The 17,331-nt window shown below is 38.5% G+C and overlaps 1 protein-coding gene across 5 annotated transcripts in view; it reads left to right on the plus strand.

The window, feature by feature from the left end:
• sema6dl (sema domain, transmembrane domain (TM), and cytoplasmic domain, (semaphorin) 6D, like) overlaps nt 1–17,331 on the plus strand; it is a 50,710-nt gene that overhangs the window by 12,867 nt on the left and 20,512 nt on the right. For all 5 annotated transcript variants that reach the window (XM_049483387.1, XM_049483386.1, XM_049483389.1 and 2 more), the window contains 6 exons: nt 7,853–8,020; nt 11,941–12,052; nt 13,300–13,360; nt 15,390–15,452; nt 15,831–15,932; nt 16,353–16,443. In XM_049483387.1, coding sequence (XP_049339344.1) covers nt 7,903–8,020; nt 11,941–12,052; nt 13,300–13,360; nt 15,390–15,452; nt 15,831–15,932; nt 16,353–16,443 — 547 coding nt within the window. In that variant the 5' untranslated portion in view covers nt 7,853–7,902. The remainder of the gene's footprint in view (nt 1–7,852; nt 8,021–11,940; nt 12,053–13,299; nt 13,361–15,389; nt 15,453–15,830; nt 15,933–16,352; nt 16,444–17,331) is intronic.

Here is a 17,331-nt window from a genome sequence, read left to right on the forward strand (position 1 = left end):
AGCAGAACTAGACTTCTGATTTAATCAGCGCTTCTGCTCAGACTCCGCCCACTAATGTCTTCTTCCACAGCAACTGTTGCTGAGTTGGACAAGCTTTCATTAACAGTAATATTAACAGCTGAAATAGACTGGAGGTAACAGCGAGTAAAAAGAGTGAAAAAGGAGGAAAAATGGAGGGAATTATGGATGAGAGTATGGGTACAAAGAAAAAGAGAAGAGAGAAAGGATGGATAAGAGTAAGAGAAAGACCATGTGAGGGTGAGAAAGAATGAACAGAAGTAGAGCGAGAGATAGATAATAAAGAAAAAAGAGAAAGGACAGGCAGAGAAAGAAAGGAAACAGCAGTAGAGTGAGAAAAGATAGAGGGAAGGACAGAGAGAGAAAGAATAGAGGAAGGAACAGACAAATGGTATAGAGAAGTAGAATAGATTAAGAAACTTTAGAGGAAGAAAAGGTGAAATGATAATTGAGAGAGAAAGATAGATGATAGTGGGAAAGATAAATAATAAAGTTAGGGAGAAGAAAAGAAAGGATAGAGGAAAAGAGAGAAAATATATATTTATAAAGGAAAGTAAGAGAAGAGAGAACAAGACATGATAGAGGGAGAGGGATAGCTGAAAGGATAGCTTTACATTTTTCTTTAGTAAAACATTTTCTGAATGTTACAGTACCGAGAAAAACAGAGGGAAAGAGATAATGGAAAGGATATATTTAAATTTTTGGTTAGTAGAACATTTTCTGAACGTTACAGTACAGAGAAAAACACAGGGAAAGAGATAATGGAAAGGATAGCTTTTAATTTTTGGTTAGTAAAACATTTTCTGAATGTTACAGTAAAACTTTAACATTCTTAGAAAGTTCAGTTTCTCACGTTTTGTGAATGTTCTTAGAGCTTTTTTATTTAACGTTTTTACACGTTCTGGTAAATTTGCTGCAATGCCACTTGTGTCAGTGTTTATTTATACACTTTTTTAAAGTTTTGGGAATGTTTGCAACCTTTTTTTTTAACATTTCCCTAATGTTAGTATTCATCTAGCTGAGAACTTTATGTCAGAAACTTTCTAATAACCGGATGCAAACCATGTTTTTTAGAACGTTCCTGGAATTATTATTATTGTTGTTGTTTTAACAATACAGGCTAACATTAGTGGAACCCTTTCAAAACTTTGCTAAACATTCTTGGAACGTTCTCTGTTAGCTGGGATAGAATTGTACAGATAGAAAACAGAATAAGAGTGAGATAAAGAAAGAGAGGAGTGATGGAGAAAGAATAGAGAAAGAGAGAGAGAGCGCTGACGTCTGCAGTTCAGTCTAAATCACAGAGTCAGTAGAAACAAAAGGTTCGTTTGTGACCTCATTACAATACTGACGTCTCTTTGAAGTATCGACCTCCTGATCCCACCGCACCCCTCAATACAGCCACCCCCTCCCTCCCTACACTCTCACTGCCTCACCCTGACCACTCTGATCCCCCCAATCTGCTGAATATAATCCCCACACTGTTTACCATAGCATCGTCAGATCACTCTCATTGATCACACTGTGTGTATTGATCAGGAATCATGAATGGACGTGAGGCGGAATAAAGCCGTGCTGAGATTAGAGACCTGAGAGGCTGAGAGAGCTGGACTGATGCGGTAGTTTGTGACTGATAGAGGAGCTGATCTAAGCATCTTATCACTGATCAGATAAACTCCAGCAGTTTGAGGTAGACTAATACAGCTATTGTCAAATTGTTTGCTGGAGTAACTGTGTTCCAGACAACTTTTTACTTCTACTTCTTACATTTTCGCACAATTATCTGAACTTTCTACTCCTTACATTTTAATGAAAACAGCCTCATTACTCCTGTTTCATTTCAGCCCTTTTTTATTCTGGCTTCTCATCCTTCAATAAAACCCCTATCCAGATAAATCTCTCCATCCAGATAGAGTGAATCTGATTGTGATTGGATGTAGAGAAGTATAAACATGTACCATTCTGACTCCCTATTGGTTTATACTGTGATCCATCACGCTTGCACCGCCCCCCCCCCCCCCCACACACACACACTCCAGCAAGAACATAGCAGATGTATGTAGTCTAGTATGAAGATGATTCGTGCAGAGACTCAAGAGAACTCCAGATAAACTCCAGTCCAACTAAACTCCTTTAATATATTTACTATATTCTACTAAAATACATTCATTTACAATCAGCATTTATGCAGCTGAAACAGGGAATAGCCTAGTGCATCTCAAATGTTTCATTAACATTATAATATATCACATTATAGTCATTAGTATAGTCATTGGCTTTTAAAAATATATGTCCTTATATTACTTTTACTTTTAGACTTTAAGTAGTTTTAAAACCAGTACTTCAAAAAATAAAAAACTTGAGTTGATCCTTCAACTTCTACAGAAGTATTTTAAACCCTAGTATCTATACTTCTACCTACAGAGTAATGAATAGGAATACTTTTTGTTTTATAATGCACATGAGATCCTCTCTAATTGGCTATATGTTGGGTGAATGGGTGTAGCTAAACACCTGTAGACTGAACAGGTGGCACTGATCGGTTGTAGGCTGAATGGCTTGGGGCTAAACTACTACAAGCTGAATGGCTAGGGTTGAACATCTGTAGGCTGAATGGGCGGAACTAATCTGCTATAGGCTGAATGGGTGATGCTAATATGCTATAGACTGAATGGATAGATGGATGGATGGGGTGGGGGAGGAGCTGAAGACTCACTGGTTGGGGCTAAACTGTCATGGGTTAATTTGGCGTGGGCCTAAGATGCTGTAGGCTGTATGAACAGGGCTGAACTGTCAATTGGGTGAGGTTAAAATAATATAGACTGAATGGGTGTGGCTACACTTCTAAGGGGGGAAGGGTGGATGTACATACAGCTCTGAAAAAAAAAAGAATTCTGATTTTACTATTTATAGTAGTTGTTTTATTCTATAAACTACGGAAAACATTTCTCCTAAATTCTAAATAAAAATGTTGTCATTTAGAGCATTTATTTTGCTGAAATATCAAAAAATACAAAGCTTTCAGACCGCAAATAATGCTAAAGAAAACAAGTTCATATTCATAAAGTTTTAAGAGTTCAGAAATCAATATTTGGTGGAATAACGCTGGTTTTTAATCACAGTTTTCATGCATCTTGGCATCATGTTCTCCTCCACCAGTCTTACACACTGCTTTTGGATAACTATATGCTGCTTTATTCTTGGTGCAAATAATTCAAGCAGTTCAGTTTGGTGGTTTGATGGCTTGTGATCATCCATCTTCCTTATGATTATATTCCAGAGGTTTTCAATTTTGGAAAATCATAGAAACTCATCATTTTTAAGTGATCTTTTTTTTCCAGAGCTGAATACATGACACAATAAATAGAATAAATGAATAATTGGCTGTTTGCATAGTTTTGTTTATCCTTACTGTGATTTGATAGACACTGTCAGCTATACAGTTGAGGCTCACTGCACATCTCTTGATTAGTTATTGATTAATACTAATACTTTTATCTGTACTGAATAACAAAGTAGGCCTTCCTGATATGAAAGGTTTCACCTGTCAGACAGAATCATTTATCCTCACTACATACAGTCTTAATGCACACACACACACACACACACACAGAGGTGATGCGTCTAAAGGTTGACCAGGTTGTGTCCTTCACTGTGATCAATAAACTGCACATCAAACACTCCCTGATCAATGAGCGCAGGACAGGAACACATACATTGTGCCCATGGCGCTGTGGGAGCAGGTGTGAGTGTCTCAGCTAATTGCAGATGTGTCAATACTCTGTGTGTGAGCGCATGCACACGTGTGTGTGTGTGTGTGTGTGTGTTCAGTAAAAGCACTCAGCGTCCGCCCTCTAGGCTCCACTCAAATAAATGGTTTATATCTGTCCACATCAATCATTTGTCGACCTCATTAATACTTAACTGGACAGAGCTTGTTAATATGCACATACATGTGTGTGTGTGTGTGTGTGTGTTGATGAGGGGGTGCCAACACTGCAGGGCACCACCAACCACAACATGGTCCTAATGGACTGTGTGTGTGTGTCTGTCTCTCTTGGTTTTTTAGTGTGTTGTTGGACTCTCTCAGTATAATAGGACTCAACCAACACTTTAGGGTTGGGAATATCTAGGCCCTTATGGTTTGATTATGAGAGGTCTGCAGTGCGATTATAAAACAATTAGTGTTTAAAGCACTGCCACTATGATCCCGGTCATGCAGCTTGGCATCAGCAGCCGGAGTCTGAGAGAGCACAATTGCTTTTGCACAATTGCCTTGCTCTATGTGGGTGGGTTGATTGCGCTTTTTCCCCTCATTAATCTAAAGGGTGATGTTGATCAGCACAAGGTTGCGTCTGTGAGCTGATGTATCAGAACCGAGTCGCTGCACTGCGCCGAGTCGCTGGCATTGCTGCAGCAGCAGCAGCAGTTTGAGAAGAGGCGGTGTCTGACTTCACATGTATCAGATGAAGTGTATGTGCTAGCCTTCATCCTCCTGGTTTTGGGGCATTGCTAGTAAAAGGGGGAGTGCAGAGGGTTGCATTATCAGCATAGATAAACTGGAGATAACTTTTTGGATACAAGATTACGTTTGGCTTTTGTTTATTGCTCTTGTTTAGAGCACATGCAACTGTAGCTGCCAAACATCGCTGATAAAATTCAGCAAAGTTAAATGACATAAAATTCTGTGGCAATGGAAGTCCATACATCCTGATTTGCAGGGATCCTTCCTAGATTTTTGAGTTATTTGGCGACTTCAGCCTGTCTTAGCAGTAGTGTTGTTAGCATAGCAGTTCAACTGTTTGCGTAACATGGCACGAAGCCCCATACTTTAGTTTTGTTTAGTTACACAGTTTAGTGACACAACTTGCATACTGTGTGGCTCTTGTCAGCGTCTCTTGGCTCTTTTTTCCTTTAACTTCATAGAAACTGAAGTTCTTTCTTATGTAGCTTTTAATGATGTTATGTAATAACAAAAGTTTGGGAGAAGGACCACGCCCGAACTCTACGTTCTAACTCCACCCCGTATCAATCAACCGTCCTATAAATACCTCCCCTAACTAACTATCTCTCGTGACGAAAGTTCGCAACCCACCTCCTCCCCAACAACCCCCTTTTTCTACTCTTCCACTTCTCATTAAATAAAAAGGGGGGGATATAACTGCACGCTTCTTCAAGCACACAGTTCAGAACTCCAGCCCAAATTTCCCTGAGTTCCCTCCCCTTTTTCCTTCTTCTTTCTCTACTTCTTTAGGCGTGGTCCGCACTTAGCAAAATGCATAATGCACTCTTTTTGCGCTAAACTTTTTTTTGCATCTAAGAATTGAAAAACACACACAAACACACACTTATATACACTGCTGCATCCTGTAAGGTTGTCCATTTTTTAGGACAGTCCCAAGAAAACAACTCTATTTCCTACATACATCAAACAAAGCAACATCAAAGCTGTGGGTGTGTGTGTGGGGGGGGGGGGGGGGGTGTAAAACACAGCTGTTTCCCACTATTCTCTCTAAAGGGGGTTACTCACACTAGGTGAACTACACCGTGCCCGAGCACATTTCCCATCCCCCCCAAAAGCCTGGTTGATTTGACTAGTGTGCTCCCTCTCCATACAGAGCTCAGAGCTGGCGTGTGGTACATGGTGAACCATGCTCGGGCCTGCTGGATTTAGACACGGTGTGTGAGAGACACCTCAAGCATGAGAATGCACCCAGAGCCTCTCTAAATCTAAGCATCAACAGTAAATGAAATCAGCAAAATTTAAATTCTGTTCATGCACTGTCTGAATCAGGCAGGCGACGCAATTTGGATAGCCCAAAAAGCTAAAACACAGGGGGAACAAGGAGGGGGACAATCGTGTTCGGGCACGGTACGCAGCAAACAGGTCTAGTGTGAGTATAGCCTTGCACTACAAGGCTTACTCTTCTTTTCTTCTTCTTTCCTTTTTTTTATTAAAGTCAAATAACTCCACATTATTAAGAAATTAACCCATTTTCAGTGTGGACATAAAATGCAATTCTTGCTTTTTTTTGAGGCTCCCTCTGTTCAGTTTTGTATTTTATTTATTTTTTATATTAAAAAACCCATTGTACCCTGGATGTTAATGGCTTGTGTGAAAGAAGATACATGGGCCCCAAAAACTGATCCATTGGTTTTTTTTTTTACTATTTAGTCATTTAAACAACCTCTTATTGATTATATATTTTGATAATGTTTTAAAAAAGGAAGAAATCGCCTGTTTTGTCCCAAATAAATCTTCATATCTTCCAAGTACATGATGATATCAGATTCATTCCGTCTATAAGCAGACAAAATTGTATATTTCTCTGACAATTGACAAAAATTGATTGGGTAAATTTAGAGGCATAGTTAGCACATTTTCATTTTCACAGCTATGAGGTTAAAACCAACTGCATGCAACATAAATCTAAGCATAAATCTCATTTGTGCCACCAAAAACACCTCTCACTAATCAAGCAATGGACTATACAAGACCTTTGAAGGTGTGGTATCTGTGGTATCTGCTCCCAACACTTATATTAAGTTAAGTAGATTCTTCAACATCTAACTTCTTACTTTTAGAAGTTGTGAGGTTGAGCCTCCATGAATTACATCAGTGAGCCTTCATCAGATTAATCATGATTATCATGGGGACACCCCACATTCCCTGCCTGATGTTCTGTAGATGTGATGTTCTGACACAGTTTGACCTTCAGATTCTTAAAGGTCTCATTCCATCGTTTTTTTGTGAAAAAAGTGCTCAGGTGTTTCTGTTTAGCCCTGCTTTAGATGACTGAATTAGAGGTATCTAAATAAACACATAAATATTCATACATGCAAATATATCACCTCTGATTGGCTAACAGCAATGCGGTAGAGAAATCCTACCTGCTGCCTCCCCCCTCAGTCAATTTTACATCTCTAAAACTCAAACGACAAAATGTTTACAGAGATACAGCTTTAGTTAAAGATATAGCACTGAGTGCTAGGTAAAGCGGAGGTGAGCGAGGCAATGAAGTCACTGGTTGACGGTGACTCCCTAGCGTCTCTCTGATCACCTCGTATTTCTGAGGCTTTTCTTTTACTAGATACTGCAGGCAAGGCAGGCTGAAGAACAGTTTCATATGCAGCATGCGTATACAACTCAGAGAGACCTATAGCATTTCACAAAGAACAACACCAATTTGACTTTAGCGGATCGTATTTTAGCCCATTTTATAGAACCTGACTGTTCCATTGTTTTCTAATGTTTATATCCCTCCCTGTATACATGCCATTGGATCCATATAATTAAATTTTATTCCTGTTTACCTGTCAGTGGTTTTAATGTTATGGCTGATTTCTGCAAGCCATCCCCACCTGTTATCTGTGTTAACCTGTCAGCTCCAGTATAAAAATACAGAAGCACCAAACAACACTAACAACCCTCCACCGTCACCAGCACTTCCACCCCCCATGGCTTGACTACAGCGAGGTCTGGACCTCTAATCAGGGGTATCGGTTTCAAATAAAGTGCTCACGTAATCACAGTCACTCACACACACACACACACACACACAGACGTACACACACACAGTGACAGCCAGTCAGCAGGAACATTAGGCTCACTGCTGTGTGTGTGAGTGTGTGTGTGTGTGTGTGAGATGTGATGATGGTGACCGAGGTCACACAGTACAGTACGAACCCTTTTAGTTTCCTGAAATAGCTCTCACCGCGTGCAGTACTGTCTTTGAGTGAGTTTGTGTGTGTGTGTACTGCAGGATCATTGTGTACGGTTGTGTATCTGTTGTCTAACAGTGTGTATGTGTGTGTGTGTGTGTGTTTTGTGCAGGTAACACCCCCGTTCGTGCGGTAGCAGCAGTGTGTAACCTGCAGAGGGAGATGTGTTGGAGGAGTGTTTCCGTTCTTGGCCTGCTGCTGTTGCTGCTGCTGCTCCCAATTCACCATGCTGTCAGTTTCCCAGAGGACACCGTCCCCCTGGACACCGTGGACAGACACTGTAAGACACACCACACAGACACACCGGCATAAACAAAATAAAAAAATTAAGGCACATCATCAAAATTCCTATCTATACAATACGTTATACTCCACCTCAGTTCCTGCGGGTCCTTAAAAAGTCTTAAAATGCTTTAATCTGGGTAATTAAGGTGTTTTAAATTGAGAGAGCTAGCTAACATTAGCAGCAAGCTAGCTAATGTAACTGGGGAGATAACTGAGGTTAAAATAGAGCTAGCTAACATTAGCGGTGAGCTAGCTAACATTACTGGGGAGAAAACTGAGGTTAAAATAGAGCTAGCTTACATTAGCCGCGAGTAAGCTAGTGTTACTGGGAAGAGAACTAAGATTAGCATAGAGCTAGCTAACATTAGCGGCGTGCTCGCTAATTTACTGATGTTTGCAGCAACTTATCAGTTAGAGAACTAGGGTTAGCAGAGAGCTAGCTAACATTAGCATCGAGCTAACTAACATGCTAACAAGTTTTTTTTTTATGATCCCGTTCACTTTATGTATGAAAAAAGACCAGAAAATAGACGTTTATTGATAGTGAACCTTATAATCCTTATAGTGCAAAAAAAGACTGAGTCTACAGTCTCTCACTGGGACTGAATGGGATTTTACCAGTGCTCTGTGAAGCTTTTGTTGAAGCTTTTTGCAGAAACAGAAGGACCAATTCTCCTTTATTGTCATTATATACATAACAAAAGCTCTTTCGCATGAACTGAACAATGAAGAAAGTGCTGGACAGAATAGTGTAGACAAATACTATAGTGCATGGTGTTAAACCAGCTGTCACTGTATTTGTGTTTTTTTTAAGTATAGCACAAAAAAAGTATATGCAGAAGCCAGATATATTACAAAAAAAAATAATAATAATACTGCCCTTAAACACAGAACTATCAGTCAATTTCACACGAATAACAGAATTAAACCAAGCATTTCAAAATTTCAGTAAACATGTCCTCACAGTGCTGGTTGATAAACAGCCAACAGGAAGTAACTTTCCTGGGAAAACATAATGACATCTGTGTCGTAACAAGAGACAGGTACAGGCGAGTAGAGGCAGTGTCAGCCTTATACAAGAGAAACTGTTTAAAAAAAATGGAGCCAAGAAAGCAATATATGTATAACGAACCACCTCCACTTTTGACCTGGTTTAAAAAGACAACTTTGGTTTTTTTTTTTAGTTCATTTGCTGATCAAAAAGGGTCTTAGTGAACAACAAATGAACTAAAAAAACACCAAATTTAAGAAACTATTTTCTGCACTGTATTATTGCAAAAAAACATAGGGGAACTTTGAATTTGATGCACAGACACATTTTGCAGACAACCTCATATCTTAATTAATGCTAGTATTAAACTATATAAGCTAAAAATGTGATACATTTAGCTTTACCATCTGATTTGTTATCTAATATTAAGAGAATATTTTTTCCATATAAAATGATCTTAATATAAAACGTTGAACATTTTGAAAGTATAAGCATTTTTGAAGTTTGAAATTAAGAGACATTTTTGCAAAATATTAAATATGTGTATCTCTTGTGTGTATGCCACTAATCGCCTGTGCATTATACTGTATATATTTACCGTTCTTTTTCAATTCCCAAACCAGTTTCCCTCCAGTTAAAGGATTAACAGGATTTATTTAGCCTCAGCGCTAACATGGCTAAGTATGAATGAAAGCTAGCATGGTGGAGAAGCCAGCAGTGACCATTTTAGCAGTACCTCCCTGTAAGCCTTGTCCCAGATTAACAGAGGGGATTTTGAATGGAGAATCCACAATCCGCCAAGTTAACTAGGCTTAATCTGTGTTCACAAATCTGTGGAACATCTCAGTGGATAATCGTCCAAGCTGAATGCCCGCTAGTACTAGACCGTAGCAGATACGGGTTCTCATTTATTTAAACACAAGTCTTCAGTCATTCTGAATAGATCTTTTTTTTTATTCACAAAAGGTCCCAGAAACCTAATTCAGTCACCTTAGAAGCAAAACACTGCAAAAACTCTTTTTATATTCTGGCATAACTGATATATCTGTTTTTTTAAAGGATGGACACATGCATCAGTGTTTTCTATAATACAGTGGGCCCTATCTTAAACTCAATGCCTACTGCTATGTTACATTTTCATGGTGTGTTCGGGTAAATTTCTCGTGTATTGCTATCTTTGCAACGGAAAACACAGGTGCACCACTGTCTGAATACAACCTAGACAGACGTCATCTGTTGAGGGCTGCACGATATTGGCAAAATTCTACATTGCAAATGTTCCTTTTTCGACAATATATATTGCAATATTAAACAATGCAGGGTCCACCAGCCCTGCCCCATCCTCGCGCTGTCTCGCGTCCGGACCGGTCAAGAGCTGATTCAGAGCCGAGCCGAACAGCAAAACAACAGTAATCAGCCCTTTAATCGTTCATTTAAATGACTTTTATAAAAAGTAAATAAGAGCATTTTTCTGGGATTAAAAGCCTAAATTCAGCTGTAACTGGACATATCTGCACTGCAAAACTGTGCTGGACTGAGGTGCACAGCTTTCCAAACGTGCTCAGGTTTATAAGCACATGCCCAACCATGTGGATGGAGGCCATGCGATTACCTCGTGTTTTCTTCTGATCCCGCCTCTCGTTTTCCCTCTTCCCCTCGTGCTTCTCAGGCAGAAGCAGCCTGTCACTTACACAGACACAGAGACAGCGCTGTGTATCTACATTTTGTGTCAAGAATCAAAACATTGCAGCATGACGTGTTTAATTTAATTGCCTTAGGTGACATTGCACATCCTGTGATGCGACTTTTTTGTATGTGTTCAACGTGATGACGATGCTTAAACGATATATCGTGCAGCCCTAATTTCTAGACTATCAATTGTCACAAACTTATGCCTAACCCAACCAGTGCACAAACACACAGTGTGTTCCTTTTGGTGGTTACGCAAACTGAGAAGTGTTCAGGAAGCTGAGCCCCTAAAATAGCAATCCACCAAAGTCAGAGCGCACCAGGCCCTTAAAGTGAATGGCAAGTGACACACTGATTGGTTTATTGCACGTTACACCCAAAACACACCCATGATAAAATTAAGAGAATTAGTACATGCCTTTTGTGCATTTCAAGCTCAGTTGACGGCTCGCCTATAGATTGCTAAAATAGGGCCCACTGACTGCATTATCCCTGACTACAGTGATTCTACAGGCAGTCTGCTGATGCTGCAAATGTGTAGTGGCATTGGATTTCAATCCTATAGGAAAGAGCTTCTTTAAGGCCATTATATATGCAGCTAGTCATCACCATGCAGCAGAGGTGCAGCTAATCGTTAGTACTCTCCAGGGCAGATTCAGACTGCAGTGCAAATGCAGCTAATCATCAATACTCTGAAAAATCTGATTCAGCTGATCAATGCACTGCAGTTTAAATATAGGTATCTAAAATCAATCTTACTTCGCAGTATAGAAAACCTCAAATATCAGAGTCAGCTAATTAATACTCTGATTTATTAGATCAATACTGCTATAAATGCTGCCAATCCTCAAAAGTCTGATCAATACCCTGCAATTCAGGTCCTGCTAATCGATAACCTCAACTGTCAGAGTCAGTGAATCAATTATTTGCAGTGTAAATGCAGTTATTCATCAGTATTGCTGTAGTATAGGTCCATCTAATCAATACTCTGCAGTATAAATGCAGTTATTCATCAGTACACTCTAGTATAACTCGTTCTAATCAATATTCTGCCTTATAAATGCAGCTATTTATCAGTACGCTCTAGTATAGCTCTTTCTATTCAATAATCTGCAGTATTACTGCAGCTAATGTTCAGTGCCAGCTAATTCAGAATAGCAAATTATTTAGCATAGCTAAAGTGCCACTGTCTAGCTCTTTCTGGATATTAAAATTCCGAGTTTTTCCTGTTTTAGACTCCCGGCAGTATCCAGTGTTTCGGGGACGGCCGTCAGGAAATGAATCACAGCACCGGCTGGACTTCCAGCTGATGACAAAGATTCAGGACACACTCTTCATCGCCGGCAGGTAAAATCCTCACGCTCTTCATCATTCTTTTAAATAAACAAAAATTTAGTCATTCTGTAGATGCTAAATGCTATAATATGATAATAATGTTAGCCTTCTGTAGACTGGCCTACTACCTAGCAAGCTAATGTGAATGAGTTATTTTCAAATGCTCCAGACTTAAAACTGGTCTGATAAATTGGTTGATGAAGATACCAAAGATTGTGTTTTTTTTTTTTGTTGTTGTATGTCTATAATATGTAGTTTCTCACTACATTTGAGATGGCTTATTCTCCTATTCAAAACAGTTTACATTTATTTATCTTACACTGCTAGGATTGTTGCCTTTATTGTTGAATAAAACAGTATATATTTCTTAAACTATGATTATTAGTTAAAATTTAAATTTGTTGTCTTTAAAGGGGCACTAAACCCCCTGATTTTTATCTGACTCCATCTTCGGCTCAAATTCGAAAAATGCCAAAAAATATTGGGTTAGGGAAGTTTGGGCAGGCACTGGGTGATGTATGGGTTTAGATGCAGGGCAGAAGGGGAAGAGCTGATTGGCTGAGCTGAAAAAAAGAGTTTAAAGGTTTTTTTTTTTTTTTAAGCATTATTTAAAAGAAACACTTTAGCTAATTAATGAAGAAATATGGATTAGAGTTTAGTGGCTCTTTATAAGGGTAGAATTGCTTTAATGTGCTATTATATTATCATTATATCAGTGATACAATACTTTCTATTGTTATCTATTGTTCTATAGTTATTGTTTACAATATTGTTATTGTTATTAACAGGCCTAGATTTTGGAAAAAAAATAATTGTGCATCAGTAGCAAGTGCTCCCAAAGATAAAGTGAAATACTTCACCGCTAAGGTACTCTGATTTGATTGGTTTCCTCAGGGAAAGTCTGTTTTTTCTGCTTTTCATTATTTGAATGTTAGCCAATATTTTAAGGGTGAGATTGGTTCTATTCTGTGCTGGGAGCGAGTGAGAACATGCCCTAACTCTCCACCACAAAGGTTATTGGGAAATAAATTACAGAATGCTTGAATGGCTACTCTTGCTGCAGGAAGGCTGATGAAGACAGAAAGGACAATGTGACCTGCATTAGTGGCCAAGCTGGGCAGACTGACAAACTTAGCTCAGTGTTCATCTACTCCCCTCTCTCTCTCTCTCTCTCTCTCTCTCTCTCTCTCTCTCTCTCTCTCCCGCTCTCTATTTTGGCAGTGTTGGCCTGTAATTTGTTTTTCTCCTGTCGTTTGCAGGGACCAAGTCTACTTAGTGAGTCTGAGGGAATCTTACAGGAACGAGATCATTCCCTACAGGGTGAGTTTATCCTGCTAATCCGGCTCTTTAGCTGGAAACACCCTGCACAGTCCTGCACACTTATAATACATGTAATACCTTTAAAGGGCCCATAGCATAGCATAGCATGGAAGACTGGAAAACTGTGCATTACTGTACTAAATGTATAGAATCGTCAACGTTTTACAATATACACACACCAGTCCACTTACAGGAACATATACAGGTTTCTGCGTACTGTACTATATGTGTGGTAGTGTCAGAGAATCTACAACTGCAGTTTAGCTCTACCCAAATTAACCTCTTAAATCCAAGACTTTTTGTGCATTTCTAATTTGTTCCTACTTATTTGGGATTAGAAACTTCCCCTTGTCTTTGCACAGGAAGCAATTTTTGCAAAAAAAAACAATGTCTTCATATGGGGACAGTAGTTTATATGGGAACAGTAGTTTATTTGGGATCAGAAGGACCCAATTACTGCAAAAACTAAATTGTAACTTGCTATAGTAAGTAGATACATTGGTTTTAAACATAAAATTTGATCCAGATTTCTTCCTGGCCCATGTTTCTGTCTGGATTGGCTGTAGAAACTATTGACTGGGATTCCCAGCATCTTTTTTTCAACTAATTAAGTGTAAAAGTGTAAAATACTGTATCTGTAGCTACTGGAGTATTATTTTCACTTCATTACTGTACTTAAGTACTAAAACACTGTATCTGTATCTACTGGAGTATTATTTTTACTACACTACTGTACTTAAGTACTAAAATGCTGTATTTGCATCTACTAGAGTATTATTTTTACATCACTACTGTATTTAAATACTAAAATGCTGTATTTGTATCTACAAGAGTATTATTTTTTACTTCACTACTGTACTTAAGTAGTAAAATACTGTATCTACTGGAGTATTATTTATTTTTACTTCACTACTGTACTTAAGCACTAAAATACTGTATCTACTGGAGTATTATTTTTTTACTTCACTACTGTACTTAAGTACGAAAATACTGTATCTGTATCTACTGGAGTAATAATTTACTTTACTGTACTTAAGTACTAAAATACTGTATCTACTGGAGTATTATTTTTTTTACTTCACTACTGTACTTAAGTACGAAAATACTGTATCTGTATCTACTGGAGTAATAATTTACTTTACTGTACTTAAGTATGAAAATACTGTATTTGTATCTACTAGAGTATTATTTTTTGTACTTCACTGCTGTACTTAAATACTAAAATGCTGTATTTATATCTACAAGAGTATTATTTTTTTACTTCACTACTGTAATTAAGTACTAAAATACTGTATCTGTATCTACTGGAGTATTATTTTACTTCACTACTGTACTTAAGTACTAAAATACTGTATCTGTATCTACTGGAGTATTATTTTTACTCACTACTGTACTTAAGTACTTAAGTACTAAAATGCTGTATTTGTATCAACTGGAGTATTATTTTTACTACACTACTGTACTTAAGTACTAAAATACCGTATCTGTATCAACTGGAGTATTATTTACACTACACTACTGTACTTAAGACCTCGCTGCTTTCCGCTGCTTTCTGTAAAAACTACATTACACAGTACTGTACTTTTACTTTCAGTACTACTTTTAACCATAAAGAACTTCAGTATTTGAGTACAACAAATGTTACTTTAGTACTTTAGTATTTCTACTTCTAAGTGTGGAGCATAAAGAACACTTCAACTTCTATTCAAGAACCTTTTTTAATAGAGCACTTTAAGTACTTTTACTCAAGTCTGGGTCTCTAATACTTTATATTATACATTGATCTGGTCAGAAATCACATAATCAAGTCTATTAGAGAAAACTGAAAACTCAACATTAGGAACATTAGCATTGTAGCTCAAGTGCAAAGCTAAAGAAGTACTCTTTGGACAAGAAGCATTTCTCAGTCATGCAATACATTTAGGGAAAAGGGTTTAAACTGGATTTTTCACTGAATTATCACATTAAAAGGCCTGAAAAGAGCCAGCATACATGGAGCATTATGGGTAACCCGGTTCTTATATTGCAGAAACTAACGTGGAGGTCGGGCCAGGCGGACAGAGAGACGTGTGCCATGAAGGGAAAACACAGAGTGAGTGATTCTCCTCGGCCTTCCTGCGGAAACCAGAGTACTTTGTTTACACGACTGCAGGACTGCACACTTCTCTGCTTACAGCTTTCTCTACCTCCTTCTCTCTCTCTCTCCTTCCCTTCCTGTCTCTTCCTTGTTCTTCTCATTGTCTCTCTCATTCTTCTGTTCATTCTATCTTCTGTGCTGTCTCTTTATTCCCTTTCTCTTCCCCTTATATTTACTTTGTCTGTATTCTTCTACATCTTCTTCTCTTACACCTTCCTTTTTTTCTTCTTTATCTCTCTCATCATCTTTCTTCTTTTCTCTTTTTTACTTTGTTTATTGTTTCACTCTGTACCTCCTTTTCATAACCCTTTTTTATCTCCCTCTCTCTCTCAGGACGAGTGCCATAACTTTATTAAGGTTCTGGTTCCCAGAAATGATGATCTCGTGTTCATCTGCGGCACCAACGGCTTCAACCCCATGTGCCGCTACTACAGGGTACTTCACACACACACACACACACACACACACACACACACACACACACACACACACACACACACACACACAAACACACACACACACACACACACACACAAACTTAATATCAGTTCAGTGTTTATCCAAAAGGAAAAAGTAATATAGTCCATTATGCTTTAAATATATTTCATAGTATAAATATATTGTCTCTGTCTCTCCACCCCACCCTTCACTCTCTCTCTCTCTCTCTCTCTCTCTCTCTCACTTTCTCTCTACCCTACTTTCTCTCTGCTTTTGTGTCTCTCTCACGCCACCCTACTTTCTCTATCACTCTTTGTATCTTCTTCTCCCTACATTCCATCTCCCTTTGTCTCTTTCTCTCTCTCTCTCTCTCTCTCTCTCTTTCTCTCGCTCTTTCTCTCTCTCTCTCTCTCTCAGCTGGATAATCTGGAGTTTGATGGCGAGGAAATCAGTGGGTTGGCGCGATGCCCGTTTGATGCCAAGCAGACCAATGTTGCCCTGTTTGCTGGTATGAATATGTGTGTGTGTGTGTTTGTGTGTGTGTGTGCATTTGTATAACTTTGTGAGGACCAGATGTCCTTACAACCATAGTAGAATGTCTTTAATTGTCATATACAGCTTTGAATTGTTGTTATATTTTATAAACTACAGACAACATTTCTCCCGAATTCCAATTAAAAATACTGTCATTTAGAGCATTTATTTACAGAAAATGAGAAATGGCTGAAATAGTAAAAAAAAAAGATGCAGAGCTTTCAGACCTCAAATAATGCAAAGAAAACAAGTTCATATTCATAAAGTTTTAAGAGTTCAGAAATCAATATTTGGTGGAATAATCCTGGTGCTTTTTAATCATAGTTTTAATGCATCTTGGCATCATGTTCTCCTCCACCAGTCTTACACACTGCTTGTGGATAACTTTATGCTGCTTTACTCCTGGTGCAAAAATTCAAGCAGTTCAGTTTGGTGGTTTGATGGCTTGTGATCATCCATCTTCCTCTTGATTATATTCCAGAGGTTTTCAATTTGGTAAAATCATTATTTAAAAGTGGTCTCTTATATTTTTTTTCCAGAGCTGTTTATAAAATGTATTTAAAATATAGGGGGGGGGGGTAGGTGTAAACATGAGGTAACCGCATGGCCTCCATCCTCATGGTTGGAGATTGCAGATATTTCCAGTTACAGCTGAATTCACGCTTTTAAGCTCAGAAAAACTTCTAAAAGCTCTTTTTTAGCTTTTAAAAAGCCATTTAAATGCCCGATTAAAGGGCCGATTACTGCTGTTTTGCGTTTTTCCTCAGGTTTTGAGTGCTCGGCGCTGACTCAGCTCTTGATTGTTACTGATAATGTACTGTATGTGTGTATGTGTGTGTGTGTGTGTGTTTGTGTGTGTTTC

This window comes from Astyanax mexicanus, chromosome 9 (genome assembly GCF_023375975.1).
Source record: "Astyanax mexicanus isolate ESR-SI-001 chromosome 9, AstMex3_surface, whole genome shotgun sequence".
NCBI classification, from domain to species: domain Eukaryota; kingdom Metazoa; phylum Chordata; class Actinopteri; order Characiformes; family Acestrorhamphidae; genus Astyanax; species Astyanax mexicanus.